This window comes from Platalea leucorodia (genome assembly GCF_965183815.1).
Source record: "Platalea leucorodia genome assembly, chromosome: 5".
NCBI lineage: Eukaryota > Metazoa > Chordata > Aves > Pelecaniformes > Threskiornithidae > Platalea > Platalea leucorodia.
The window spans coordinates 2,170,352-2,195,850 of NC_138827.1; the positions used below are offsets into that span (position 1 = coordinate 2,170,352).

The 25,499-nt window shown below is 54.7% G+C and overlaps 1 protein-coding gene across 1 annotated transcript in view; it reads right to left on the reverse strand.

The window, feature by feature from the left end:
* RAB11FIP3 (RAB11 family interacting protein 3) overlaps positions 1 to 25,499 on the reverse strand; it is a gene marked incomplete at its 5' end in the record, with an annotated part of 82,447 nt that overhangs the window by 12,771 nt on the left and 44,177 nt on the right. Inside the window, 4 exons of the mRNA XM_082312638.1 lie at positions 1,576 to 1,611; positions 4,786 to 4,920; positions 9,017 to 9,190; positions 12,381 to 12,568. Coding sequence (XP_082168764.1) covers positions 1,576 to 1,611; positions 4,786 to 4,920; positions 9,017 to 9,190; positions 12,381 to 12,568 — 533 coding nt within the window. The remainder of the gene's footprint in view (positions 1 to 1,575; positions 1,612 to 4,785; positions 4,921 to 9,016; positions 9,191 to 12,380; positions 12,569 to 25,499) is intronic.

Below are 25,499 nucleotides of genomic sequence, written 5' to 3' on the forward strand. Positions count from 1 at the left end.
ATTTCTTGGCACAAGAGGAACCTGGATAACAAAAGTCAGGAAAGAGCCCTTACCAAAATAAAATCAATTTCCTAAAAGCAAATATTTTGGTATTATTCAGTAATTACAGTATTGGCCACAAAGGGCTTTCTTTGGGCTGATCTTAAGGATCTGGCTCTACTCTGCAGCAAAACCCTGTTATCTCTGTCGTTATCACAACCTAAACTCGACTGCTCTTGAATTAATCAGTATTTACCTAAGTCCCAGCCTCAGAAAAGCACCTTACAAATGCCAAGGGCCAGGGGGGCTCAATCCCCCACTGACAGGGCACCTCCACTCCCAAAAGTTTAACTCAAATCCTCCCCAGATTTGCTCTGCCAGACACGGGACAGAAACTAGACCTAAAACAGGAAACCTGGGGACAGGCTGCTCCCTTCGACCTTCTTTCCTGCCAGTGTTTTTAACAAAGATCTAGAAAGTAAGATGACTGGAACTAGGAAATGTAATATCGAGGACCTGCTTCCTTGCCAGCAGGGGAAATCGTGCCAGGGGAGACTTGCTGACCGCAGGAAAAACGGAGAAGGGAAAGGAGTGAGAGCACGGCCGGGAGGGAGAGGCGTACCGAAGCTGCTCGGGTCAGCGCAGGGAGCAGAGCGAGCGCCAGGGCGCGGGGGTAGGAGCATCACCCAAACCAAGCTGCCTGCTCCTCCGCAGCATCCCTGCCCCGCTCGGAAAGGAGCAAAGAGAAAGGCAGGGGCTGCAGAGGGCAACCTCCCTCCCGAGCGGGGCAGAGGCAGGCAGGACGGCTAAGGGAAGCCTCAGTGTATTCTTAAAAGCGCGATGACACGGGAACGGGAGGGATGGTGAAGCTGAGAAAGGAAAGGTGAACGTCGAGAGGGGCTGGACCCTCGGCCCCAGCGATTCAGAGCAAACGCCGCAGCTTCTCCTGGGCGGGCAATGCCCACAAAGAAAGGGTGACCGGCATCGCGCGAGACGGTCCCGCAGGACAGCAGCGGCCCAGCGTTAAACCCCGGGGTGGGGTTACCCGCAGTCGCCCCCCGGGAACTCCCCAAAGCCCCGGACCGAGCTGGGAGGGCTGCTCCAGCAAAGCCAAGTGCCAAGGATTACAGCGAGCAAAGCAAAACAGAGCCAAGAGAGTCGTCTGAGACGACTAGCTTTTTTGGGGTGCTGAAGACATCCCTCCAAGCGGGTGTAGTGACCGGTCCGGTCTTCTAGAGATCCTAGAGACCCACCACGGTGACACCGGGGAGGAGACAGCCCAGAGGGACGTGTCCTTCTAGAGACTCCTTCCCGCTCCACGTGCCCCCTGCCAGGGCACCGGCAGGACGGAGCGGGGAAAGCACCCCTACTTCGGTCCTGGAAGAAATCAGGGTGACACCAGCCTCCAGCTGCGTGCACGAGTGAGAAACCCCCATTTCAGAAAAACAGCTATTGCAAACTACATTAGAATTAAACCCGCTTTTCCCCAGTCCAGAAGTACGACCCTGCAAACTTATTTTGACAGCCTTCCTTCGGTGGGCCCGGCAGCTAGCACGGGCACCCCTCTCACCAAGCAGTAACGGAGTGTGAGCTTACCTTGCCACCTTCTTGCTTGAGAGTCTTTTATTTGGACTGCAAAAGGAAGGAAAAACAGGAAAGAGTTAGGAAAGCTGACAGCAAGGGAAACAGGAAAGTGTAAGCACTCCGGAGCACATCCTTTGCTATGGCAGGGGAGCGCCCGCGCGGCATGCACCCCCCGGCCACCCCCGCTAAAAGGCAGGCGAGGAAACCGCTCACGTATTGAACAACCCGTTGAATAACGCTGCAGAAAAACCTCACCGCCTCCAGCAAGGGTATCCTCTCACCGGCTGATCCCTGTCCTGAAAGCCGATCCCCAAGGAAAAGGCTAATAATAGCGGTGAGTTCGGTGGGCCGCAGCCCGGCGCCGAGGGCAGGCCGAGCCGCGTCTCCCGCACCCCGCAGCACCCCAGCGCGGGCCGGGGGACAGGGCGCACCTCCTGCCGGCACCCCTCCATCCTTCTGCACGCCGGTTCGCGCTTCTCACAAAGATTATTCTCCCTGTTTGGCTCTGGATCACCGGAGGATTGCTGCCTACGCGTAGCTAAGATTTCAGGAGCTGTTGATCGTGTCCCTTTCTGGATTTTAAGCACAGGCACTGTTATAATTGCTGTGGATGGGTACGAGCTCTCCTTTGCGCAGATAACTGATGGAGGTCACGCACCCCGGCTCCGCGTATGCCCGAGCAGCTGCCGCCATACCACAGCGGTCAGGGTTTAGCTAGCGCTCAGCGTGACCCACGGTACGAACAGCCAAGGTCCGCGCTACCCTGCCCCTCGGGACGGGGCTGCGGGCTCTCCCCGCTGGGAAAAAAAAAAAAAAAGCCTTTTTCGGAAAGGGCGACTTGCTCATAGGCTCCTTCCAGCCCTTCGGTCGTGATCGATGCAGCTGCATGCTAGTGAAGCAAGCGGGGCTTGGATCTCCCTCCGTCTTCCACCCGAAGACACGCTGTTGTCAAACAGATGCCACCGATCCCAAATGATCGCTGAGCGATGACGGCAAACACAGCTCTAGCCCCAGCGGAGAAGCAGCAATTGCATTCCCTGGTGCTTAGCTCAGTTTAAAGAAAAAAAAATATCATCTAGGAGTCCGTTCTTGCCTTGAGCTGCAACAATTACCTTAGTTCTTAGAAGGAGGAATTAAAAATAGCTCAGGACAATTCTCTTTTTTTTAAAAAACAACAATGAGCGACCAGGGGCTGCCGGCAGGGCTACCAGCCCTCGTGTCAAAAGTGCATCCCCAAATCCCAGATTTCCAAGGAGTGCAAGAGCCGCTGCTGGCCGGGCTTCAAGGACGCTCGGCACCCGCCCGAGGGGAGGAGGTCAGGCCCTCGTGTTTGCCAGCAACTGCAACGAGCCACGCACGTCCCCAGCCTGCAGGGAGAAATAATATTTTTCTCTGCAAAACAGCTTATGGGAAAGCAGTGCCGGCACCTGCGGGTCGCTCCGGAGGGGACAAGGCACACCATCGCTGCTTCAAGGGCACTAAAACAAAATGTACTTTTCCAGAACTGGTTCATCCCAAGCTCCTGGCGGATTTCTTCCCTGCTCACCTTATTCCAAGTGTAAAACGCTGCATAAATACCCACAGCCTTTAAGAGCGAGGCTGTTGCACGGCGGCTGGGGCTTCACCCCCGCTGCTAGCATCCTCTGGAGCGGTTGCCTTCAGGCTTGGCCTGCCAGGCACGGTGCGAGGCTGCTTGGCCCAGGTTTTGGTCCAGTTTCTGCTGCTCTTTTTGCCTGCTCGTCCCCCGCACTGAGGGCTTCACGTTGGCGGTGATGCTGGGAGCAAACCGGTCCCGCCACGTCCCGCACGGGGACGCCTCTCACGTCCTCGCCGCAGAAAGGGTGGGCGATGCCCCGTCCGTCGGGTCGGTGCGCGGGGGCACTTGGAACAAGTTTCCAATGAATTTGTGCGCTGGAAACCCCGAACACAGATAGAGGAATCGTACCTACTCGCCCTGAGCCCAAAGGGGCTACAGAATTCCCACCGCGACACCGTGGGACGGGGAAGCCGCCTCTGGAAATGCCAGCCATCACAGGAGGCTCGGAAGCGTTAGTTCAGCTTTGCAGGGAAATTTGGTGGAGACAAGCCTGAAATGGAGCGGGGCTACTGGTGCATCCAGGGAAGTCCAGTGTTCTCCTTAATAACCGTTATTACAGCCTTTACCACCCGGAGAGGCTAACCCGAGACCCGTCACTGACCCTCAAGGCCTCCAAACGCAAAAGCAACTCTTTGCCTGAGAAAGACAGAGGCAGAGAGGTACTTTTTCCACTAAAAAACCCTAAGGTCAAGCTCCTATTTGTTTTCCAGTTCTCTTCCCATAGCTATATAGCCCAGGAGAGCTCCCATGTCACACTGTCCCTGTAGAAGACAGATAGAAACCATGAGCATGACCAAAAACCAGGCTTGAAGCAGCACACCAGGCGCGAGCAGAACGATTATCATTAACGCCGCCATCCTTCCACCCAGTGGACCCCAAACAGGTCTGAAAAAATAAACTAATAGAAATCCCTCCCCGCTTGTCAAATCCGCCAGTCCAGCTGCTGGCTGGTAGACCTCAAACGTTACGTTCAAAAGCTCCTGAAGTTCCTAGGCAAAGGCCCCGGCGTTTATCACATCTACCTGGCGAGAGGTGGCACGTAGGCGGGCGGGCAGCTGGCGAAGCCGGCTGAAACACGGTTTTACTGCTGCAAAGCAAGCGGCTACAGGAGAGGTCCCAAGCCCCGGAGAGCACGGTGATGTTTTCAGGTTACTGCTGCAGCGGGAGGAGAGGCTGTAACCTGCCCTTCCAGGTGGAACCAGCAACTCGGGCGCTGGGCATTACTGGCCAGAAGACCTGGCAGACTTTTCCTCGGTGACAGAAATACCGTACGCGATCAGCTTACGGCTTTCAAGTCCCGATGCAAGGACTGCGTTTCTCGGGGCGTGGAGAAGCACCCACGGCTCAGCAGGACATGCAAAGAGGCTGCCCAGAGCAGAAGGGAAGACTCTCACTGTCTGCAAGCCTCCGTGGCTCAGATTAAAGGAAACCTCTGCTCACCCTCCATAATGTTATTACAGCCTTTACCACCTGGAGAGGCTCACCTCGTTGGGTGAAATTCATCCCCTTTCGCAACCAGGAATCGAGCAACGCCCCAGCAAAGGCAAGCCGTGCGAGACAAGGAGAGTCTTCCCTTCAAGACCATCATTCCCAACACTGAAACGGCCATACACGAGCCCAATTACCTATTCATTTCAAGATCATTCAGGCGAGCAGAAAGATCCTCGAGGCGGTTGATTTGTTTGTGGCACTGGCTACAGTAAAACTCAAACGCTTCATCTGCAATAATGCTGTGCAGTTTCGCAGCGAGAGGATGGGTGCTAGAGAAATCACAAGGGTCATTTCAACAGGACAGAACAGACGGGGCCAATCTTCGTCCGTGGCTTCCACAAGCTGAGCCTACGTTGGGGCAGGGGAGTTTTGGGTGTGAGGTACAAGACTTGCAATTAAAAACTTTAGGGTAGATTGGGTCACCTCCCCCCTCGATTTTAGAAGCCAAATCGCAGTCCATATGGAGTTGCTATAGATTAGCGGGACTTCCATCACCCTCCTCCCAGCAGCTGAGCTTGGCTTACACTTCCAAACCCCTGTGCCAGCCGGCTTTTGCGGAGGACCCCCCCAAGAGCCCCGGGAAGGGGAGGTGCATGCTTTCCACAAACCTACACGACTACAAAGTTTATTTTCCAACAGGATTTCCCAAGCAACCTGTCTCAGGAGGCTCTAGCAATGGTCCTGGTTTGCCTCGGAAAACGCAGACCGAGCTCACGCACCGCTGGACCGGGCGCCGTAAGCAAGAGCCAAATCCTTTGGTCGGTCGCACCATTTTCCAGCGGGATGCCTTAAAAATAGAGCATCCGTGCTGCTGCGGACCCTCCGTTAGTAACGCACAGAGGCAGATTTTCATTGCAAAGAGCTCCCCTTTTAAGCTAAGCTCAAAAAGGCGCTTGCGATTCAGCTGCTGTCTCCTACAAAGTGAAGCACACAGAAGCTGAAGCAGCAGCTCTGCCTCGTTGTAGGGAACATCGTTTGGCCACTGGACATGGGGGCCTACAGATTTTAACAGCCTGGGGAGCTAATGGGTCCGATCAGCGTTTCATTTTCAGCTCCTGACGTGGAAAAGAAGCTGTCGAGGCATTCACCGACACTTGGCAAACCAGGGAGCCACCTCCCCCACCCGGCATGACTTGGGCAGGACAGAGTTTGGCCAAGGGATTCTGCACGGCAAAGAGTTTGGGTTACTTTGGGGCCAAATATACACCACAAATCCCTTCTGCAGGAAAACACGCTTCTGGAAGCCACGGACTTTGATTAAAGAAAGGTTAATAGTGAAAAAACAAAGCAGTTCAATAAGAAAGACAGGTAAAGGTGTGAGCAAACACAAGCAAGCTTAAAACCAAAAGGCATCTGAAAGGGCTAAGTCAACCCCGTGATACAGCTCCACACGGGCAAGTCCTGGCCCAGGAGCTGCTGAGCGCGCAGGACGCCCCGGGAGGGGTCCCCCGGCTCAGCACCTTTGCGTAACCCCTCGTTGATGTTTTTGGTGGCGGTGGGGTGTCAGCAGCCCCGCCACCCCCAGGGTCAGGCCTCTGAGTTTGTGCCATCTGTACAGTATTTCCGAGCCGCCTTAGAACAGGCGACTGGACAACGGTAAACGCCGAATTGCTCATCTCTTCCCATTCCTGGGGAAAAAAAAAAAAAATTGAAACACACTCCCCCTACCCTCTAGGGCAGGTTTGGAGCCGGGATAATCATCATCCAGCAGCAGTCGGTTCAGTTGCCCAGGCTTTGCGCAGGGTAAGAGGTGACAGAAGCTTTGCGGCACCGGGAAGAAGCGACGTGGCCTTTTCTGGGCTCTGCCCCCGCGTCTGGCTGCACGTGAGCCCCGTTCAGCGAGTCTTCCTCACCCCTGCCGGGAGGCAGAAACAGCTCACCCGGCTGGGCGCGTCCCTGGGCGAGGTGTGAACCCAAATCTTAACAAGCATTAATCAAAACGGGAAAAGAAGCGCGGAGGAGAACCCACAGGCCAGCCTGGCAACTCTTCGGGTACGTACAGATGTACTTGGCTTCTGGCTGCGTTGGTTGCTTGCCCGTTGAGTGGGCGAGAGCTCAACCGCACCGCGCCGCGGGGCGTCCCCACCTACCCCCCGTGGCAAGCTGCCACCCTCTGCGCCACGTGCAGCCTTCCTGCCTCCTTCCTCCGTCCCGTGGAGTAACGCTCGTCTTCCACAGGCCACGGGCGCTTACTGACGCGGCACGTCGGCAGCCGACACGGCTGCGCGCGAGGAGCTTTTCCCTTCGGTTGCCATTCATTTCCCACCAAGCGTTGCAGAGAGACTTCTCTTACGGGATGGAGGGGCCAAGGACGAGGTGGCAACCCCAGAGGAGGGATCGCAAACACACACGCAAGGACTAAGCGGGAAAATGCAATACCCCCTGGTGTTCCCTGAAGGCTCTTGGTTCTTGCATTAGTCCTCTGATGAAGATCTGGAGCTGTGGCAGGAAAATTTGTTGACGTTATTCCCACTTAGAGACTCTTGTAACATGGAAAGGGTGCGTGGCGATGTGACCGTTTACAAGCGACACCATTCCTCCTATTCAGACCACAGCCAAAAAAAAAGTTCAGCCTGAACCAGAGATGTCCTGCAGTTTTTTAAGGTTTCACTACGTTTAAACACACTGGGGAGGCAGGGCTGTGTTCAGAAAAACAGCACAATCTCAGAGAACGATCAGCTAAGAACCTTCACGCACGCAACAATAACCCAAGGTAAGGGCTAGACCCCAAAGGCATGAGGAAATCCTCTGTTTCAAACAGAGCCGCATTCTTAGCTGGAGTTTTTGCAGGCTTTATCTGGAGCCTGCCTCCCTAGCAAGCCCCAGCAGCGAGTCTCCAGCATAACCACCACGAGCCGCATGGCCACGTGCCGAGCGAGGCCCTCCCGGCCGAGGAAAGATGCTGCAGAGCACGATCTTGTGGATCGGATCCAGAGAAAGAGAGCAGCAAAGGGGAGACGGTGCCCGGACAGAGCAAGATTTGAACACTGGGAGCGTAGGCAACCTGGGAGCTCCAGACTGATATTAAAGAAAAAGTTTAACTGATTGCAAAGCTCCTTTAGCTGAGTGTTTTCTTGCCAGGAGCCTTCTGGACTAGGTTGGAGGCCCGCACTCAAAGAAAAACTCAAAACAAACACCAAGGCTGGTTTCTATCTGAGAACACTTCCTACGCTGCAGCACCAGTACAGCCGGCCATACTGGGCATTTCTGCACAGTGCAATCAAAGGACAAGCGTGGACGAGTGACACGTCCCTTCCGCTGCAGCGTATCCCATCACATCAAGCGCTGGAGCACCCGTTTCCTAAAGTAATGGGTTAGGCGTGCTTTACAGCAACACTCTCCTATTGCAGGTTTAGTTAACATCTTCAAAAGTGCTGCTGCACCAGCAAAAAAGAAGTCGGCCCTGACCTGCAGCGAAGCGCCCATGCGGAGATTCGACAGCAGTTCTTCCCTGTGCAACCAGAATGGCCCAAACTTAGGAAGGGCTTTGGGAAGCTGGGAGAAAACAGGCAAACAGGGGAAAAAGAAAAGCCACAACAGGTTTATCCTGCTGCAGAAACAGCAAACGCATATCAGCCCAAAGGAAAAAAGTATGTTCTTGTCTTCAAGACAAGCGTGGGGCTGGCAGGGACCACTCCCGCCTGGTGCGGAGATGATGGAGGGACACGTTCCCGGTGCTATCGGTTATCGCAGAGACTTTGTGGGCTGTAGCAGTGGTTGAGCATTCCAGCTTTTACTTTGTTTTCCTTAGAAAGTAAGGATTGACGGGTTTTGTACCGTCATACCAGCTCCTCGGTTCACCCTGCACGGGCTGGAAAACCAACATTTGCCTGGTGTCGGACCCTAACGCAAGGAGTGCGGGGAAACGCTACAGCCTGCTGCTTGCCCCACGAATTCCTTCGGCTGCCCGGAGAAGGCAGGCTGCCGCAGCTTGCGCGAATCCAACCAAGCATCGTATCAAAGCCAAAAATACAAGCACGGGAGAGAAAGAAAGAAAACTTGTCATCCAACAGGACCAGGGATGGTTTTCTCTACCAGAAGGTTCTGCGAGGAGCCGCATCCCTAATAGGAGTGGGAACGTGACGCTGTCCCGGACGCATGTGAAACGCGGCCTGCTCTTCCATCTGCGGCCGGGCATTAGCGCCTCTGGATGGGTTCAGGAAAAGGAAAGATTGAGAGAGGCAACCACTTTTCCACTTCCGAGCCGATTATCCCGTTGGAGCCAAAGTTTGCCAGGAACCCCCTCTTGCAGGCCGACTGGTGTGCAAACCCAAAGGAAACAACTCTCACGCACACAAAGCCTGGGTGAAGACACTAAGCAAGTGCAACCCGTTAAAATACGGGCAGCTCTCCGCTAGGCATTACCTGGGAGAGAGGAACGAGGAGCTATTAAAGCTGCTTTCCCCATTACACAAGCTGTCCGAGAACAAATCTGCTTCATTCCCTTCTCCGTAATCCTCAAAATGCTCCTCTCCGCTGATGACCGTAACGATGGAGTGGCTGAGGTCCGAGCCCAGGGGCAGGTCGTGCGGATGGGATCTGTGGGAACAGAGGGGAAGACGTTAGAGGGTGGCCACCGCCGCGGCCTTTCCAATTGCATCCAACACATCCGCTTTCCAAGTCCCGTCTCCCGTTTTGCCAGACCAGGCTAGCTCCTCCTTACAGTGCCATTCACCCTGTGCCTTGACCACTGAAAGGGCAGCCCAGGCACCACCGGGAAACTGGGAGGAATTTTTCCCAACGAACCAATGCTTTTTGACGCAAGCTCCCCCGGCAGCTGCAACACGGGATTTGGGGGCGGTCAGATTTGCAAGACAGTAGCCAGGGTTGGTGGCAAGCCCTTGCACGGCACAGGAGCAACCAAAAGCAAGCTCGGCATGTCCCAAACACACCCTAAATACGTTTTGAGCTACGTCGCCAGCCTATGTGCCGGGCTGATGCTCGCTTAGTGCTGTATAATCCTATCAAGAGCCCAGCACCGGGGTTTAACACTGTAACCCCCCCGCCGTGCCACAAATCCCGGCGGTGCCAAACCCGGCAGCGACAGACCCCCGGCAAGCCAAAGGAGCCCCTTCGCTTCTCCTGCTGGGAAAACGCTGTACGCGCTCATCGCGATCTTGGAGGGGGGAATGCTGTTTCATGTGTTTTTAACACTGGATCCGGAAGGCTGTAGCGTGTTAAGTCTCAGCCTAAACCCTGAGCACGGCCAGCGCAGGTCCCGGGACGTCCCTTGCTTCGGAGGGGACACAGCTCGGCGCAGAAGTCATCGTTTCCGTAAGCGCCTTTTCACGCGCGCAGCGTTGTATGAAGTCAAGCCACCACGGCGGCATGTGCCCACTCTGGGAGGACTTTCCTGCCCAGGACTGGTTTTAAAATTAAGTTTTAAAATTAAGCTGGGGAGAAAAGGCAGGGGGATTTGTAAGAAGCAGGCTGTGGAAGCAGCCCACGTGTCTATGAGCCACAGGGATGTGTTTTGGAGGGACTAGCACCGCTCTCCTCTTCAAAATCTGATGCTAAAAAAAATAGCATTATTGTAAAAACTGGTATTTCAGGCTATGCCCCCATCTTCATCCACTTGCTAGAAGAGGGAAAATGGGGGTATGACTAGACTGCTGTACTAAATCAGAAAGAAAAGAGATTACAGATAAGCCATTTATGACAAAAACCTGTACCATCTGAGGGATTTGCCCTTATCCCGCTAATAAAAACATGGCAACCCTCCAGCCAAAACAGCAGCAGGTCTCTATTTAACCGCACAAAAGTCCAGTCCGGCTTGTGGGCGTCTGCACACCTTCCTTGAGCAGCACCGTTATTCCCGCAGCGGGATCCGTCGGGGACCCGTCCTCCCCAGCGGTGACTCAGACGCTGCACCCAGCGGACCGTCGCCCAAAAGCATCGGAAATCTCTCCAGGAATAGAAGGCAGGGGGTGGAATTTTTAACTTGCGAGCAAAACCCAACCCCGACTCTCTAAATTTGGTGCTGTGGTTTGACAAGCACCCTACAGAAGCAGATCTGGAAACCCTCAGCCAGCGATGCTCCGGGCAATAAATAGTACGAGTATTTCATATACACCTATGGGGGGGCTCTTGCAGTTTTGAGATCCAGAATCCAACTAATCTTTACTACACACAGCCTAAATAACCACTTAAGCTCAAACCGTCTAAGGTATGTTGAGCTTTAACAGCTATTGAAAAGCAGCGTGGAAGCTTTGATTCAGTCCCCCAGTTGCGTTGGGCACCCGTACTTACTGACCGTCCCCTGGAAGAGCTCTGGGCGCTAGAGGTGTAAAACTGTTGTCCTGCCCGGCGTTTGACGGCACCAAAACCAGCCCTCAACAACTTGGGAACAGACTTCCAGAGGTTTCCATCTCAAGCCTTCCAAATCTTAAAGCTAAATGAACTTTTTCTTTGATTTTTTTGGCTACCTGGAATTTGCGCACGTTTAACACAGCTGGCAACAAGCACCGCTGTGCCCGGACAGAGCACCCAAAGGACACCCGACCTTCCCAGGCCCACCCTGGCAGTAGCAGGGAAGCCTCAAGAACCACCTAATCTTAAAAAAAAAAAAATTCCCAAGCAAAGTATTTTGTACCTACAGGCAGGTGAATCCGAGGCACGCCATTTTCCCCAGAGGACGAGAGCGCACGCAGGCTGCCATGGCCCCTCCAGAGACCCGCGGCTCAGGGGCCGGGGAGCTCAGCAACCGATTATATCCCGATTTAACTGTCACCGAGCTGAACGCGCTCGGGCGAGGAGAGCCCGGCCAGCTAATCTCATTTCTTCCCTAATCCACAGCACCCTTTCAGCCCCGGCACCGAGCGCCCAGCAGCACTGAGCGCTCGCTGCGTCCCCAGCTGTGATTTTGGGGTGGAAGGGAAGCCCGGTGCTTTCTAAAAGGAACGGGAACCGTAAGTACTCACCAGAGCACCAGCCCTGGGTGACACCAGCCCTGGGTGATGTGGTTTTGGCCCCAAAAATTCTGTGCATTAGCAGACCTTAAGCGATGACGGTTCTGGAGGTTTCAGCCCAGACCAGTGCTCTTGGGTCACTGTTAACGGAGTTATTCCCTCCCCCTCTTGCCTTCCCAGCATCCCACTTTCACCCCAAAAAACCAACTTTTCCGGCAAAATCTAGGACATGAGGTGGGCCCGGGAGCAGTTTTGCCAGCAGCGGTTCGGATACGGGGACAAAGATCTTAGCTCACGCTTCGCTGCTTCAGGCACACGTTTAAAACCAGTTATTACAGGAGGTGGTTGCACATCAAAGGGCGCACGCATGTTTAGGAAAAACAAGAATACGATGAGTTCCCCTCCTGACTTGAAAATTATATGTTGCGTTTCTGGCTTAAGTGATAGATTAAAAACTGTAAGTATTTCAGGTGTTTGGATCATCTGAGAACTTATTTTAGCAGTTAAAGATGCTAATGAGGGTACAGAAGTTCTCCCAAGGCAAGCAACAATTAACTCAAAGAGATTGCCAGGCTGAGCTCCAAATCAGCCTACACATGGTGCAGGCTAATTATTGTTATTATTATTATTAAAGAAGAGCTATTTTGGTCTTGCATGAAGTTACAAATACAAAGAACAAACCAACCAGTTTCAGCAAGACAGACCCAGCCCGCTTTAGTTTAAATCCTCAGGCTGCATCTCCCTCGGTCCTCGCCTGCTCCCGGTTTGCCGACGTTTCCTGCCCCGCACGGCGAGTTTTGCTCCTCGCCGTTCCCACTCACCCATGCTCCGGCTCCTCGATGGGATCCGTGAACTCCGAGTGCACGGTGGAGTCGATGGCGCTGTCCGTTTCGACTTCGTCGTGCATCTCGTGATGCACTAGTGTGCTGGTGTCTTCATCCGTGAAGGTTTCGCACTCGCTGTACGTGCTCTCTGAGCCCATGTAAGCGCTGTCGGTCACCTCATTTGCCTGTTCAAAAACACAAGAGGGAAAAAATAAGATAGCCTAGCTACGCGGTTTCATCGCAGAGCAGGACAAAACACGTACGGAGCAGCTAAATACTGCCGCGTTGCATTTCTAAGCAGAGAAATCCGACTTCCCAAAACCAGCGTGAGCCGTACCCCGTGTCCAGGTGCTGCTCTGCCTCCAGGTCCAAGGACCGAGCGCCGCCCCGGGGCGCGCCACGGCCTTCGGGCCGCGCGTGCTTCGCAACGGCAGTGCTTGGCAAGCAGATTACAGAAATATATACTAAATAAAGAGTTGGAGGGAGATTTTGTTGTGAGCGAGTATGGATTTGTTGAGTGCAGGAGGGATTACCTGCTGCTGACTCAGCAGTTCTGACCCCTGCTGCTTTCATCCACTCCTTTTTAAGAGGACACATTATTAATCTGAATTCTCTGCAAAAACCATTCAAAACTACCAGTTAGTCCTTAAAGCACTTTTTCCCCCTTGTCTAATAATACGAGGGCACCTTCCATCCCTCAACAGAGAATAAGGTGGTTTATAAATCTTCATTACAGCGTCTGATTTGCAGGGACTGCATCAGCAGGACGCTCCAACCTCTGCACTTCAGCTGGAACAGCAGCTTGAATATCGTGTGCTACTTCACCGTTACCTGCGGCAGGCTCTAGGAAAGAAGCACGATTTGGTTTTTAAGACACCACGCTACGAGCACGGAGGACTGGGTTTTCCTCCCAGTTCTGCCCCTTAGGCAGGCGTTCATCTTCGGTCCTGCCCGCTCGCTCGTACACGAGCTCGTACACACACGGTGCTGCGCCTAGAACCACCCCGACGTTCGGAGGAGAGCCGTGGGACCACTAGAAGAAACACCCTGCAAAAGCTCTTGTCACCCATCAAAGCGCCAGCTCATTTCCCAGCGTTTATGGGATCTCCCCAGCGCGCCTCAGAATAAATCAAATCATTTTTGACTCTGGGATCTCCATCGTGGTGGGATCTTCAAATCATTTTTGGCTCTGGGATCTCAATTGTGGTGGGATCTTCAAATCATTTTTGGCTCTGGGATCTCAGTCGTGGTGGGATCTGTCAGCGCTGAGCTCCAGCTGATCCCCTGCCATCGGAGGTGTCGGGCAGAGGGACGGGAGCCCTCCTGCCTGGCCTGAAGAGGAAAAGCTGCTCGTGAAAAGCCATTTGCTCCATCTGAAGTTCCCCCAGCTGCAGTAGGGCAAAGCAGCAGCGTTCTGGACGCAGGCACCAACACTGAAGCAAACCTCTCTTCCTCTGCCAGAGAGCACACAGAGCAGCTTTCAGTGCTTTTTCCAAGGATTTTCAAGAAAACGAGATTTCTCAAAACCCAGAATTACAGCAGCCGGAAAGAAAACACACAGATGTACCATCCTTGCGACAGCAGAATGAAAAATTCCGTTAGAGCTCTTCATTCAGAGCAGGGGATGCATACGGCGGGATGGAAGAGTCCTGCTCGTGGCTGCAGACGATGCCCTCCGGGAGAAGAGCAGCTTTTAGGGCACGTCCTGGATTTGTACAGCAGGAGAGCACCGGGCCAAGGGAGACGAACGCCCCGCTGCCATCCTGTTGCCTAGACTTCGCAAACGCTGCTCTCGCCGGCCTGATTCCCCTCTTTGGGGTAAATACAGCCCAAAGAACTTCTGCAGCTTTCGCTGGTGCGAAGCGGCTCAAGACACAACCAACGCCTCGTTTTGTTTCGCCCGCAAATTCCCAGGCGGCCTCAACACATGCGAGGCCAAAAAGGGAGAGCAAGAACTTGTACAGGGGCTCTGAAAACCTTGAAGGGATGGATGGAGAAGTGCTCAACGGCGGTTCCTGTTCTACATGGACACTGGGGAGCAGAGTCACAGACTCACAGAGCGCTTTGGGCTGGCAGGGCCCTTCCCAGCCCATCCCGTCCATCCCCCTGCCAGGGGCAGGGACAGCTTCACCCAGATCAGGGGGCTCAGAGCCCCGGCCAGCCTGGCCTTGAAGGTTGCCAGGGATGGGGCATCTCCCACCGCTCTGGGCAACCCCTGCCAGTGCCTCACCACCCTCAGCGTAAACAATTTCTTCCTTCTATCCAGGCTGAATCTCCCCTCCTTCACTTTCAAACCCTCCCCCCGTGTCCTGTCGCTACAGGCCCTGCTAAAAAGCCTGTCCCCCCCTTTCTTGTCGGCCCCCTTGAAGCACGGCAAGGCCGCAGTGAGGTCTCCCCGCAGCCCCCTCCTCCCCAGGCTGAACCCCCCCAGCTCTCAGCCTGCCCTCACAGCAGAGCTGGGCCACCCTCGGAGCATTTCGGTGGCCTCCCCTGGCCCCGCTCCCACAGCTCCATGTCCTTCCCGTGCTGAGGACCCCCGAGCTGGACGCAGGGCTCCAGGGGGTCTCCCCAGAGGGGGCAGAGGGGCAGAATCCCCTCCCTCGCCCCGCTGCCCACGCTGCGGGGGATGCAGCCCAGGAGACGCTTGGCTTTCTGGGCTGCCAGAGCACATTGCCGGCCCATGGCCAGCTTTCCATCCTCCAGCACCCCCAAGTCCTTCTCGGCAGGGCTGCTCTCCACCCCTCCATCCCCCAGCCCGTGCTGACACCGGGGGTTGCCCCCACCCAGGCGCAGGACCTTGCTGTGCTCCCTGCTGAGTGCTCTCACCAGCCCCTCTGCCGACCGAGCACACTCCACTGGACGATGGATGGAGACCGAGAGGAGCTTCAGCTTTCACAGACCCATGCCGACCTAGGGACACCAGCATCTCTCTAGGACACCACCCTGAAGTTAAACATGGCATAAACATTCACAGAACCGGAGTCTAAAGGCAGCATCAGGAGAAGACGGGGTCGTTCAAGTGAACTTGATTCACACAGAGGAGAGGCTGCTGCAGCAAAGGTCATCCTTAGCATGGGAGAAGGCAGCTTTCACTGGCCTCTGAGATAAAAACAAAAGCCTCCTAAAACCCCCACCCACTTTATAGAGCATAAATCCAGCAAGACTACTTATACACCTAAAGCTGGGGACTTGCTTAAGTGCTTTACTGGATTTATGCTGCACTTCCTAGAAACACCAGTCAGGCTCTTAATGCTCGAGCAGGAGGAGGACGAGGGAGATGTGGAAGGGGAGGCTCGGTCTGCCAGCTGGCTCGTGGACACACGAGGACATCGCGCCATCCCCGAGCCCGGCAGCTCCCCAGCCTCCAGAGCAAGGCGCGCTCGGGCAATTCCAGTGCTTTTCCAAGCTACCTGCAGCGTACGCCAAGTTTAGGAGAGGCCAGGCTTCAGCGTATCGGACAACGTTGTGTTGCAACAGTGCTTATGTTTTGCTTTGGGGGGGGGAAAAACCCATCTCCAACCTGCACCGCGCGTCCCCGGCGCTCGCTGCAGCGACGGCGCTTCGTGCCGGGCTGGCACGGCTCCGCTGGGTGGGAAGCAGCGGGGATCCGGTGCGGCAGAGAGGGCCGGAGAGATGACAGCAGCCGTCCACGTCTGCAGATTTACCTGTGCGCTTCAAAGGGGTACTTTTTGCTTGTTTGAAAAAGATTTAATGCCAAACTGGAAATAGCTTCACTTGCAGACTCCAAAGTAAACGCCGCTGGGTTTTTTTCCCTTCCCACTGGAAAAGCTTAAATTTAAGTATACATTGAAGTATTATAATGAGCACAAAGTAAAGACAAGTATTGCAAAAAACCCCCAAAACAGAAAAAAACCCAATAACCAACCCAAAAAAACAAAACCAAAGAGCCCCAACCCACTGTAAATTGATTAAAACCCAGCCTGTCGTGGTTACCTTGCTGGCCCTCTCACCGTGGAGCATAACCAGGAGCATCTGGGCATCACAACACCTCAGTGCCCTCCCTTAGATGATTTATCTATCAAATTGATAGAAAACATCTTATAGATGGGAAATACCGGCACAGACAGGCTAAATGAGGGAGCAACCCTTTAGAGCTAGAAGTACATTAGCCGTCCTCCTTCAGCCACACCGAGGATGTGCAGCGACTTATTTATTAAAAAAAAGACCACCTGTAACACAATTTGCAAACTTTCTTTGTATTTTGCAAAGGAGACGATTTTTTCTCCTGTAATACTAGCCTAGATGAGATTTCAAATGCAAGAGCCCTATTAAAATTAAACCTCCATGGTCAATGAGTTCAGAGGCAGCTGAAACGGCACACAAAGTCCTCCCAAGCACGAGCGTGGAGAACTTTGCTTTACATTTCATCACAGATTAAGTAACTAAACCTCAAGAAAAGATGCAAGGAAAAGATAGGCCAACAAGGGGATTTAGGTAAGGTATTACTTAATACCCGATAAAGCAAACCCAAGCTCCCGTGCCCTGGGCAAAGGTGCAGCCGCAGGTCGCAGAAAGCTCTTTTTTCTGGTCTCACAAGCAGCTGGTTTGTGCGCTGACCCTTTAAACCCCCCCGAACATCACTCCTTCGGCCAAGTTTGCCTTTCTGTGAGCAGGCACAAACCAAGCCCTTCTTCCAGGTTAAAAATAAAACAAACAACCAAACCACGATACACTCAAAGAGGTCCATGGGCTTGGGACAGCCAGGCTGGGCTACAAGCACCCTGGGGGACTTGCCAGGAACGTCCCCACCACGTTCAGAGTGGGGTTGGTGTCACCGGTATCAGTGTATTTGAAGTTTTTATCAAATAAAACATAGCCTTAGACGCTTCGGGTAAAGCTCAGACCTTAAAACTGGGACACGCGCGCACACGCAGCCCCTGAACCGAAACAGGATCATGGTTCGACTGAAGTTCCCATCCTGGCTTCCCGGCAAAACGCCGAGGATTTGGATGCCCGGCAGCGAGCCCTCCTGCTTCTAAAAGGAAATAAATGGATGAAATCAGCATCGGGGTGACATACCGTGCCCTGATAAAATGGGTGAGGCAACGAAGCGCCTTTAGGAGCCTTCTCCAGCAGCGGTTCATCTGTTCCAGGGATTTGATTGCACATTGGAGTAAAGACCATTGGATTAAATGTTGTGAAGTGCTATAAAAACCACATTGACTAAAAAAACACATTGAGTGGAGTCACCTGCAAGGTCTAGGCAGGGACAAGTTAAGCTTTGATCTGTGACGGACAGAAGCTTTAGTCCAAGCTTTGGTAAGGTGCTGCCTTGGGGAGAAGAGCAAAGTCTGGCTCCCAGGGAAGCTCCTCCCAGGCATTTTCTGCAGGGCTGGTCCCCGCTTGCACCCAGAGCCGTCCCGGCATCCCGAAGCTCTGCTGTCCTTGGCCACAAACACTCGGAAGCTCAGGAAGGGAAGCCGGGGGAGAGGAAAAGGAAAAACAACTTTGTTTTCCCAGCAAGCATGAGCCTATTTATGATGAAGGCCAGCTCTGATTGCCCACAGGACAGACAGGAGACGGGCCGGCTACGGAAACCCCCCTCCAAGGTCACCCTCGCCTGCTGACCGCAGCCAGGGCCCCGGTGCCAGCGCCAGGCTGGGAACGCTGCTCTGTCTGGGGCCGAGCCAACGCCGGCCCTGCGAGCACCTGCAGACCCGCACACCGCGGCCGCGGGACGGGCTCCGTCCGAAAGGAGAAGAGATGAAGAATCCCACCTGCCGGGTGCAGCATCCCATAGAGGTAGCCCGGCCGGCAACGCCGAGCCCAGCATGGCTAACGGTGCTGCGGCATCAGCCTGCCGGGGACACGCGCCTGCCGAGTCTCGCAGCAGGCGACCTCTGCTTAAATTGGCTTTAAACCAGTTTCAAGCCAGGGAGAAGGGAGGTAAGCTGTGTTTTTGGGCCCACCTGAGTCGGCATTAATACAAGCACCCCCAAAGCCCTGAAACACCCCACGGCAGCTCAGCCTCCAAGTGCCGGCAGCCAGAAACGCATCGTCCCACCGAGTGAGCCCACATCGGAGGCTGCCACCGGCAGCAAGGCTCCAACCCCTTGGCCACAGTATTTGCCTCTTCCCGTGTATTTGGGCAATGTCCGCTTTTCCGAGAAGCCAGGGAGCCCACGCTCAGCCTACGGCAAAGGCAACTGCCCCCCTTTCACAACACAGCCCCTGGAATTGGGTTTCAAGGCTGCTACACTCGATAATACCCCTCAAGGGTGGGCAAGAGAATCGCGCTGCATCTGTCGGAGCAAAGTGAAAACGCTCACCAAAAAAACCAAACCAAAACCCCCAAACCAACCCAAAACCCAACCCAAAACCCCAAAAGCAAAGAACAACTGAAGACACCAACCCAAAACCCCAAAAGCAAAGAACAACTGAAGACACCAGGTCTTGCAGGCTGTCCTCAGCACCCCGAAAGCCTGCAGCCACCATCCCTCCCGGTCCAGCTCCCCCGAGAAGACCCAGGCAGAGAGGACTATGAAGATGCCATCATATGCACACACGCCACGGACTATAGGGAGGAAAGGCCGTTCCTAAATACGCTGCACCGAGTGGGGTGGATGCCCAGCCTGCCTCTTCCCAGCTCCTCCGGGCTGAGAGCAGTCCCGAGGTCGCAGACCTGCCTCCTTCTAGAAACCCAACCCTTCCTCGCTTCGCGTTAGCACCCAAAACCCACCTGCGGACACATCGCCTCCTCGCCCGAGTTAAATCCAGCTCCGGGAGCGCACACCTCCGGGAGCTGCCGGCTCCTTCTGCAAGGCGGGAGGGAAGCAAAGTCCAGGAGACGCCGGGCGTGAGGCTTACCGACTCAGCGCCGGTCCCGAACAGAGCGCCTTTTGTTCCCGACCTCCCAGCCTCCGCGATAAGGAGAGGCGAACCACTGCAGGCTTCCCGGCCGTGTGACTGCAGCCCTCCTGGTTACACAAATACCAAAATAAAAACACGCCTTCGAAGCCCCGCGCGACAGCCAGCCCCGCTCCAGGTCCGCGCCCCTTCTTTTCCCCTGAAACCATCGCTGATTAAAAAGGTTAATTTTGAAGAGGACCTATAGAGGCTTCCAGGGCTTATCTCATCCTTCCTGGTATTTCTGGTGAATATTTAAGCACTAATTGACAAACGCCTTCCTTATAGCCACAAATAGAAAATGAATAAAGTTTACCTTGCTCGTTAAGGGAAGATCAGGAGCACTTTGCTACTGATAAGCAATCACAGCCACCCTTCGGGTGACTCAAACGGCAATTTATAACACGCGATGACAATATTGCCCTTAAAGAAGGGCTGGCGCTTCGGTCAGCGGTGATAACCAAGTTTACAAACACACCAAGCCCACCGCTGCCCGAGCTCTGCGTTGCCTTCACCCAAGCAGCTGCTTTCGGCCAACAGAGGAGCCCCGTCGGAGCCGGCGCCGCGGGGTGACCCCATCCACAGGACCCTCCCTGCCCCACGGCAGCCCTTGGCGTACAAAGTCCTCGGCAGCGCACAGTTTGCAACGCACCGCTCAAACCCAGAAATTCGGAAGGTTTTGTCTGCTTTTCCCGTTTCCTCTCCGCAGACACTTCGCATACTTCAAACCTCGGTCTCCCTTAGTCGTGCCTGTCTAGCATAAACAAATTTATTTCTTTCCATTACCTTCACAAATCGTGTTTTCCCATTTTCTCCGGGTTATCCTTGCTCTCCTCTGGGCCACATCCTTCCTGAAGCACAGTGTCCCGAGCAGGACCTACCACTCAGCAACACTGACTGGAAGCGTCTTGCACCTTGATAACCAGTTGACCTTCCGTGCCGAGTCCAAAATAAGCAAGGACTCCCGCGAACGAGCACGGCAGCAGGCGAGTTATGCTTTAACCCGAGCTCTCTTCCTGGCTCTGTCCGGATCTGCTCCTCAGCCGAGACCGTCACGGCCCTTTTGCTCTCCCACCTCCTCTGTGCGTGCTGCAAAGACCTCAGGGAAGGTCCAGCGCCGCTGAGAGAAGCCCAAAATCAGATGCCCCTACAGTAAAGCGAATTAGGAGTTGCTAATCCCCGCCAGTTTTACGTTTCAAACTCTTCTTGAGGCACCTTTGCTTCCAACGCTGCTTGGCCCGCTCGCAGCCGCCTGCTCCCCCGCGCCCCAGCCCGCCCGGCGCGCTGCCCTCCGGCTCCCACGTTTCTCGGTCCCACACGCTGTGGTTCAAGATAAGGCTTCAAGGTCTTTGCTTTCCAAACTCCTTCCAACCTATTTTGTGCAAGACAAACATTCCAACTAGGATCTTTTCCCACCAGCAAAGAAATTTCTCGCTGTAACCCTGACCTAGAGTCCTGCCTTCAGGGACATTTGTGCCCGATTTACACACCCATCCTTTCCTCTAAGCAGTACTGAGTCTATAAAATACATGAATTTCCTTGGTATTTTCAGACTTTTTGTTACCAGGTTATCACCACGGACTGATTTTGGAGTTCAGTCCAGCAATTTTAGTAATGTGATGACTGTATTTTCTTGTATTAATCAACACAAAGATAATACAGACTGTTCACTTGTTTGCTGCGAAAGTGTGAACGGGATGGGCAGCTCCCTTCGCGGGAGCAGAAAGGCTTTGGGGACAGTGGGGACAGTGCTCAGGGCTCCGCGTGCTTCCCCGAGGGACAGATGAACAGACGTAAAACCGGGTCCATCGCGTTTCACAGCCCTGCAGTTCTGGCCACCTACGAGATTTTGAGTGCAGCAGCTGTTTATGACAAAATTAGCACCAATTCCAGCAGCCGACTTGGAGAGGGATTTGTGATTTTCTTTTGCTGGGACACAACGATGGAAGATCTGGACAGGCTGGAAGTGGGCTAACAAGAGCCTTAGGAAGTTTAACAAGGACAAGCGTAAGGTCTTGCACCTGGGAAAACGTAATCCAGGAGCGCAGCACGGACTGGGATCCACCTGGCTGGAGAGCAGCTCCGTGGAGAGGGACCTGGGGGTCCCGGTGGGCAGGAGGCTCAACGTGAGCGAGCAGGGTGCTGCTGCGGCCAAGGAGGCCACGAGGAGGCTGGGCTGCATCGAGAAGGGCATCACCAGCAGAGAGAAAGAAGTCGTGATCCCGCTCTACTCGGCGCTTGTCAGGCCACACCTGGAACGCTGCGCACAGTTCTGGTCCCCGCTGCACACAAAAGGTGTGGGCGGGCTGGCGGGGTCCAGAGAAGGGCCACCAGGATGATCCGGGGTCTGGGCAGCCGCCGCGTGAGGCCGGGCTGAGGGAGCTGGGCTTGGTCAGCCTGGAGAAAAGGAGGCTTCGAGGTGCTCTCACCACCACGGACCAGTGCTTAAAGGGGAGCTACAAAGAAGATGGAGGCTCCCTTTTTACAAGGAGTCCCATGGTGAGGACAAGGGGTAACGGGTACAGGTTACTCCCAGGGAGATCCCGATGGGACACGAGAGGAAAATTTTTCACAATGGGAACAGTCAACCGTTGGAATCATCTCCCCAGGGAAGGGGTTGACTCCGCTACGCTGGACACGTTTAAGACTCAGCTGGATGCGGTGCTGGGCCATCTCGTCTAGGCTGTGCTAGAAAGGTTGGAGCAGATGATCCCTGAGGTCCCTTCCAACCTGGGATTCTAGGATTTTATGATTTTGGGTTGACGCTGTGAAGAGAAGCCCGTTGAGGGCAGTCCTTCCAGACGGGGGAATGGCACTGGTAAAGACAGTTTGAGCCGAGGAGTGAAGAGTTGCAGCCTTCACATGCTGCTGTCTCATCTCCATCTTCCCATCCCCACCGCTGCTGCGGTGGTACAGCAGTGCCGGCGCAGCAAAGGACCGCGGACCTTCCTACCTGCGTTAGGGCAAGCAGGGAACAGCCCACGGGGTCCCCGGCAGAGCTGGCGAGCTGAACCCCAGGTCTGCCCTGGCGCTGCGAGCCCCGCGGCAGCTCGGAGGCAGGTCGCCTTTGAAGGCTGCAAAGCTTAACCCCGTCTTTTCAAACCGGCTGGCCCCTACCAGACACACATCTGCTGGTAAGAGTGGTATGGAGAGGCAGAGGAAGAAAAACCTCACGTCAACTGATGAGAACAGAAAAGCAGGTCCACCGCCAAGGCAGAAAACACGTACTCCAAATACTCTCTCGGCTCACGCAGCACAGCGCTCTCTGCCTTAGGAAAAGGCAAATAACTCCCCGGGGAGGCTGTAATAAGAAAGGAGGGCTCAGAAGGTCCACTGGGCTACCAGGAGGAGAGACAGCGCATCTACAGCAGGCTCGTACCACCGTTCCACGCGGGCTCGTTGCAAAACACAAGCCACAAGGAACGATAGCTGGTGCCTCCGGGGAACGGCTCCTGCTCTCCCAAGTCGCGGTACCCCACGCACGCTCAGCAGCGGCTTCTGTGTTACCGGCGCGCAGCTGGAACCCTACAAGTCTTTGGTCCCCTCTGCAGAAACTCTGAGCCGCTGAAGAAATCCAGCAACGCGGATTTTTTAAAATCACTCTGATTTTTGCCCTTCAAGAAGCATTCAGTTCAATTGCTCCACATGAAATGAAATTCCAGCTTCAATAGAGGCAACGGTTCTTTCAGACAGGCAGACTGGAGAGAGCCAGGAGTATCCCCTCCTCCTAAAATGCACAAAACTTGATGGAGGACCTCACCGAGGACCATTTTACTCTCCGGATCGACTCCTACTGTGCTGTACAACTTGCTACTGAAGATTTAGCCAGAGGGGACATGCCTGGGGAGGGTGAAGCTTGCAGGGTGCCCACCTGCATGCCTGGTTAGCGTCGCCGTGTGCCTGGTTAGCGTCGCCGCGTGCCTGGTTAGCGCTGCTGTTCTGAAAAAGCAAAATACTCCTCTCGCGGCTGTGCACGGCTCGGCGTGATGCATTTTCCTGGCTGCTACCGAGAGGAGCCACAGCGGCCGCCCAGCAGATGGCAACAACCCTGCGCAAGGCGCGTGCCACCGCGCAGCACCGCGCAGCACCGCGCAGCACCGCTGCCCCCGCACCTCTCACCCGCAGGAGTTTCAGCTGCCGCAATTTGCAGAGCTCAAAAAGGGCCTTTCTATGACCTTGCCGCCCAGGTTCCCAACGCTAAAAAAAGGCATTTGTGCTATTTATTGCACTCCCGGCCAGCCTTTCCTGAGCACGGCCTTGCACCGGCTCTGCCCCTCCTCCAGCCCACCTAAGGTTACACATCGCCGTGCCCAATCCCAGCCTAACTCTGGCAGCGCACCGAATTTTTGTGGCTTGCTTTCATTTTGGGAGAGTCAGCCTTCCCGCTCCGCATTGCTCAAGTGGGCTCATCTGCCCCCAGGAGTCAGGGCAGGGGGCACAGAGCGCCCTTGTCCTAGGGCAAGGCACGGCAGGCATCAAGACAGCTAACTCCAAATTCCCCTTTTCCCCCCCGCAGAGCATTGCAAAAGAGTCCGTGTACCTCCGAACTGAGTCATGAGCTTCATGGGAGCTTGCAAGGGAGGCGAGGATAACTCCTACCTCCCAGTTAGTCAGCAGCAAAGCTGCACTGGCCCAGCCTGGGGGAAAACAGGCAAGGACGCAGGTGTCTGGACAGACTCCGAGCAACCTTTACATAGCTTTTACAAAGCAGGGTAGCCAAAACCGCTGTAATTATTTTTTGGCGACGTTTTCCTGCAGAAGTAGAAAGCAGTAAGCTTGTCGCCCAGCTGCCCTGCAACCACCGCGCTCCCACCTCGGTCAGGGAGAAACGCGCTACCTGGGGCTGCAGGCGGGCAGGTAACCCCGGCGAGGTGCTGCTCTCCCGGCTTTGCAACGGGCTGATGAGATTCCTCTTGCACGCGTGACAGCGGAGCGCTAGGGATTGCGACGAGCCCCCTGCAAACACAGCTGGATGCACAAAAAGCCACGGGGCTGCAGGAACCCAGGCTCCTGCGATTCCGATCCCCTGCGAGCCGTTGTCTCAGCGGAGCCACGCACCCAGAAATCCTCTTGGAAAACAGTTTCACGGACGGACCTGCCTGCTGGACAGACCTGCAAGGTGCAACAAGAGCCAGAAGCTCCGTGCCACATCAGGAGCCACGCCAGCGGCTGAATTGTGGAAGTATCTGGAATTACAAAGCTCCCTGCATGAAAAGTTCAGACCTTGCCCCCTTCAAGAAGCTCCTACGCCCTCGCTGGGAGATGCAAGCGTTGGTTCTTCTCTCTGTAGAGCAAACACTCGCTGAAAGACACCAACACTGGGTACCGGGGGTTTTCGCAGATCTTCATCTCTCTCTGATGACAGCCACCAGAAGAGGGGATGAGTCACCAAGAAGAGCAAACCTTATTAACAAAGAGAAGACATTTTCATTCAGATCGCTTAAAGCACTTGTTTACACTTGTTTGAACAAACATTTAGGAGAAAAGCTCTCTGTCGAGGCCCCAGCGCTTCTAAGAGCCAAGCACTCAAGCCACTGCGATCCTGCGCTGTTTAAGGGGGACCAGAGCCGATACTCCAAATCCAGCAACCACGATTACTCTCAGCGCCGTGGCACAGCGAACGCAGCACCGCTTCTTCAGCTCCCTTGCAAACGTCCTCCGATGGGACAGGAGGAGAGGAAAGCTCCCTCGCCCCATGACCCTGCCAAAGCAAGAGGGGCTCAGCCGTTGTCTGAAGTCCACCAGTTGCGGTCTGGGGACTGAGAAAGAAGCTGTCCCGTTAACGAAGCTCTCCCGTTAACGAAGCTCTCCCGTTAACGAAGCTGTTGAGCTGCCATGGTGGTCCCCCGTAGCAGCAAGGTCCAGAGCTGCGTGCTCGCTGCGAATCATCTTCCCAGGCCTGAAACGGGGACATCTGAGGATACAAACTGCTTTTTGGTGGTGCGGGAGGTCTTCTCGGAGGAAAGGCAATGCCTTTACTTCTGGAAGGGTGCTTTTTCCCACTCCTCTCTTCCAGGTGAATCCAAGCAAGGTGGAATATATCATCAGGAAAGGCCATTTATTCTGTTTTCTGTCTTACGATTTCCAGAGCAGCCGCCTGCTGCGCCTAACGAAGAAGGGCCCGCCGGAGCCCTCCCACCAGCAGGCAGCTCTGCCAGGCAGGGCAGCACCGTGCTCCGCTGAGAAACACTCATTTGCTGCTCCCAGCAGGTTCCTTCGTACGACGGCTTCTCTCTTCCCCCCTCCCCA